General features: G+C 50.3%; 1 protein-coding gene across 1 annotated transcript; it reads left to right on the forward strand.

Moving 5' to 3' along the window:
- The first annotated feature begins 278 nt into the window (after positions 1-278).
- LOC127327646 (uncharacterized) lies at positions 279-4,484 on the forward strand. Its single transcript, XM_051354419.1, has one exon. It carries the CDS (start codon positions 2,922-2,924, stop codon positions 4,152-4,154), a length of 1,233 nt encoding a protein of 410 aa, XP_051210379.1. The 5' UTR covers positions 279-2,921; the 3' UTR covers positions 4,155-4,484.
- Positions 4,485-4,959: the final 475 nt, after the last annotated feature.

Below are 4,959 nucleotides of genomic sequence, written 5' to 3' on the forward strand. Positions count from 1 at the left end.
CCCAATAAGTAACATAGATAAGTTTATTACTATTAGAACTATCCCCATAAAATGTAAACACCACACTAGTTGATTAGAATTTCAGAGGAATCACACGAAGAACTCAAGGAAATTTAGGGAATGTATTTTTATGAAATATTAAAAAATTATCTTCACATTGACCTGCTTAATTTGGTTAACACGTGCACAATTGCTAGTAGTTAGAAAGAGGGTAGGGAAGTCATTTTGAGTCCAATATCCCCACGCCTCCACCTGTGTGTGTGTGGCTCTCTCCCTGGTCTGACCCACCTGTCACGAGCTCGGCCCTTTCTCATCCCACTCTCACCAATTGATTCCTTGGAATCGCCGGCGGCGAGAGCGACGGGGCCGCCCGCCGCCGTGACCATTGGGAGGCGATCCGAGGGCAGAAAGCTAACCTTCTTCAAGCGCCGGATTCTTTAAGCGCCGCCGCAACGAGCCTACCCTTGCGGCAGCCCCTATCGGAGCCCCCTCCGAAGCTGCCGCGCCCGCCACAGATGGCTCTGCACATCTCCTCCTCCTTCCGGGCCCTCGCCGCCCCCGCCCGCTCTGCCTGCCTTTGGAATTCCATGGAATGCCGCAGACTCTGAGGTGCGGTTGGCAGAGGAGGAGGCGGCGCTGCCTGCGCCGGCTGGTGGCGGCCGTCACGTCTGGAGGCGCGGACGGGGATGCTTTCCACGAGTCCCAGTCGGCTCTTGCCGCACTCAGGGATGCCGAGCTGGGCCGCCGTAAGGATACAGTCCCAGTTGGTGCCGGAGCAGTCCCTCTGCCCATCTCGTCGGAGATCCTACTGATGTTCCAGCCGAAATCAAGATGAGTACCTCCAGCGATTTTTGTCTCTGACTGCTGCTACTGAGGGTTGATTACTCAACATTTCGTTCAGATTGTGCATGGCCATACATGGCCTCAATGGATAGTGGTACTAGTTATTATGTTAGTAGAATTTTTACTTATGGCGGTCGACCTAATCAACCCAAATACTCCGTTGAGTACAAAACATATTTTTTTGTGTTTACTATGGAATGAAGGTTACAGATTGGAGTAATAATTTGCCGGAGGACCAATGCAGTAGTAGCAGGCTATAAGCTGTAGAAACAAAGTAGAGTTGAATGTATCTTGTTTGCATACCACACAATGAATCTAAGAGGATTGGAAGTGGGGCCATGGTTTCACAGACTCAAAAGTTTTGCCGTCTAATTTAAGAGCAGTAAATATAACTGGTTATGCTACTTTTAGCTGTGGATCTGACGATGGTAGTAGTCTTTCCATTTCTTTGTTTACATGATTTAGATTATGCATATCTTGGTGGCTGTTTTTAGTAACAGATTTAAATTACTCTGGATATGATGTTTCAGATATGCACATATCCTATACCTTGCGAGATACCATACAACATGTTTCGGACGGTTAGTGTATAATATTACTTACTCTGAGATTGAATTTTATGTTCAGTGTATCGAAAGAAGAATACTGGCATGATTAGAGATGAAAAGATTACAAAATAGAAACCTAAGGGATAAATAGCACATGCTTATTCTTCAATCAGGAGCTAGAAATCAATTGGGAGTCGGATGATTCTGTAGGGCGGCTCGTTTAGCTGGTGTGGTTTTTTTTTGTAGAACTGGTATCTGTTCTGTTGAGGCAGGCACTGCGTAATTCCTTCCCAATTTTTCTCTTTTGTTTTTAGCTGCTTTTCCCGGTACTTCCAGTGATGAGAACTGTAATAAACTATGTTTGAACTTGTGTGCTTTCTATAAAGCCGGGCCAAAATGCCTTTTCTCTAAAAAAAATCAGGAGCTAGAAACTACCATCATACCTTGCTGAGCTGAAACTGCGGCGAATTGGAGAATCGAATACACTAGCAGTATCAGGCTTGTTGCCGCTTGCTTCTTCAGGGCGCAGTTCTTCAGGCTGCCTGCACTTGGTGGTTAGGAAGCACACATTCTGCTTCTTTCTACTCCTAGTACCTTAACAATAAGTAACTCTACAATATGTTTGGCTTAAGGAAATTTACATGTATGCAGCCCAAGAAGCTGTGTGAAGCTCACATAATGCTCAGTCTCTAGAGACAATGGGAGGGGGAAAAGATGTGTTACCTTCTATTGTCTGAATATTCTTTTTACGATGCTTGTTTTTTCTGAATTTCAGTACTATCCTAGACTCTGGACGGAACCTTGCGTCATCTAGACAAGCTATGAGTACCCGTTCGTTTTGTGCTACTCTGCTCTTTGCGACAACACTACAGTTCATATATGAAGGCAGGGAGCCTTTGCGTAATCTCGTTGAATGTTTGATGACCGGTTACTCAAGCTTCAGATAAAAGAGAGAGAATACCCGAAATACCACACCTGAAAACCGAAAGTGCCAGAATACCACATTTGAAAATCAAAAGTGCTAAAATACCACTCATTTTCGGTTTTTCGTCAGTGGCAAAATAGCATCGAATAGGAGGGCCGAAGGGATCGGGCCAGGTTTGGACCTATTTTTTTGTGTCTCGGCCCGTTACCCCCTGCATCTTGAGGTCTTCCTCGGACGCACAGAGGCGCCCAGTCACACTCCACAGTCCTCACCAGACCCCTCCACTCCCAAAAACCCTCCTCAGACCAAGACGGCAAAATCCGTCCCCCGAGCTCGTCCGGGAAGGATCCGGCCGCCGCTGCCACCACAAACCCTCCCTTGCTAACCATACCACCGCCCGCGCGCCGCCGTCAAATCGACTTGAAGAGAGAGAGGCCCAAGCAGCAGGATGCCGCGCGCGCTGAGGGGGAGGAATGCGGGCCGGCGTGATTAGGCGAGGCGGTGGCGGCGCGTTCGGTCGGATCTGCGCCGAGGCCGAGTCGGCGCTCCACTCCCGCTGAGTCGGTGCCGCTGGACGCCGTTCCTCAGTGCCCCAAGGAGAGGAGATGGGGCCCCTGCTCCGGTGGCTCGGCCTCTTCGCGCCAAGCGTGAAGGCAGCGACGGCGACACTGCAGCTGCTCGCGCGCCGGATGCCTCGGCACGCCTCACGCTCACAGGGCGAGAGGGCCGCACCATGGACGGAGCTCCCGCCGGAGCTGCTGGGCCTCGTCTTCTCACGCCTGCCCTCCCAGGCCGACCGCGTCCGCGTCCGCGCCGTCTGCCGCCCGTGGCGCTCCGCCGCGCGCCTGCAGCCGCTGGCCCCGCCGCTACCCTACCTCCTCCGCCGCGACAACACCCTGCTCGCCCTCCCCGACGGCGCCCTCCACCGCCCGCCCGTCGACTGGCGCGGCATCGACCTCCGCGTCTCCGCCGGCGGCGTGCTCTTCCTCAAGGACCGTTTCTGCCGCTGCTACCTCATGGATCCTTTCTCTAGGTCCAGGGAGACCACCCCTCAAAGGATCAACCTCTCCGACCGCCTCCACGACCCGCCTCACCGTGGCCACCGCGGGATCCGCAAGGTGGTGGTGTCTCACCACATTGTCGCTGTTCTGCACAAGGGCAAGGTACATTTCTTTCCACGACGTGAAGGGCCCTACCCAACCATGGTATGGACAACCCCTGGGAACACCCATTTCGCCGTCGACATTGCGCTCTTCCAAGGGAAGCTCTGCGTCCTCACGGATAAGTACCCTTACGACGGTTCCGAGCTGCCGGAGCTCCATCTGTTGGACATCCGGTTCTTGGACATCAGCCATAGGCAGACCCACATCCGGTCAGTCAAGTGCATACAGGGCGTGCCAAGAAACCCCATGGACCCTGCCCTGCCCCTGCCTGCCAACCAAAGGCGCTGCTTCTTCTTCTACCTCGTCGTGTCCGGCGACCGGCTGCTGATGGTGGAACTCCCCTCCGTTCAAGGATCAACGCAGTTCGAGGTTTGGGAGTGGGTGGATCAGATTGACTCTCGTGGGAGCTGGAGCAAGGTGCATACACTGATGGGGCGAACCCTCTTCGTCAGCGCACACTGCTCTCGCTCGCTTCCTGCAAATTCTGCGGCTCCGCAAGATTGCATCTACTATGTGCCTGAGCGGATGGCGAATCCTCCTCAGGATGACTGTATTGTGTACAACGTCAAAGATAGGAAAATGGAGCAACTGCCATCCAAGGTGACGGCGGCCATGAAGGTGATGAATCCCGACCCACGATGGCACCCGACTTGGCTTTTCCCAGCCGATGATTGAGTGATGTACAATTTCAAGGTGGGATCGATGATGCTAGTGTACATCCCGTAGTATATGTCCTCCCTCGTTTAACTAATTAACTTGTCTTGACAATGTGTGTCAGTTGGGCATTGCCCTTGTAAAAAGTGGTAAGGTGCAGAAAAAAAAAACTTCTATTTGGACAAGAGGAAATTTGGATTGTATGCCAACCCGGTTATGTTACTTAGTTAACATGTTCGCAGTGTAGGCTCAGCTGCAAGCATGTATTGGCAATACTCTAGTGAACCTGTAGGGATCCATAAGCTAATCTTGTATTCAGTTTGTTGGCTATGCAGTCAGCTTATCGAATGAGATTTTTGCCTAGTTATAAAATAATATTTGTGTATTTTCTTGAAGGGGGTGGCCTTTATGTTGCAATTCTATTCCTGGAGAAAGGATGAGGTTTTTCTGACCATGTCCTGCTGCCTAGTGAATGCAAGTCAGAGGAGAAAACATTTTCATGGACATTTTATTTTGCGGATAATGTAAGATATGAACTGTTCAGCCTTTGCAATCGGGACATATATAAACATAATCCAATATTATTGCACAGCTCCTCCAAGTAAAGCAGGCCTCAAACAGCAGGTAGAATCCGTAAACCAAAATCAATTCCTGCTGTTTGAAGGTAATGTGAAGGATTTCTGGTATAACTTTAAGATCATAATAACATTAAGATTTTAATGGTGTGAGTTTTGTACTACTGGTAAGATGCTAAATGATAATCAAAGAGCGGGCAACACTTAATTTCTGCTGCATCACTGATGAGAGATCAGCATGAGATGTCTAT

The sequence above is a fragment of the Lolium perenne genome, chromosome 1 (genome assembly GCF_019359855.2).
Source record: "Lolium perenne isolate Kyuss_39 chromosome 1, Kyuss_2.0, whole genome shotgun sequence".
Classification (NCBI taxonomy): Eukaryota; Viridiplantae; Streptophyta; class Magnoliopsida; order Poales; family Poaceae; genus Lolium; species Lolium perenne.

What these genes read in the sequence shown, in the direction of transcription:
- LOC127327646 (XM_051354419.1), top strand. Translation starts at nt 2,922, where the DNA reads ATGGGGCCCCTGCTCCGGTGGCTCGGCCTCTTCGCGCCAAGCGTGAAG.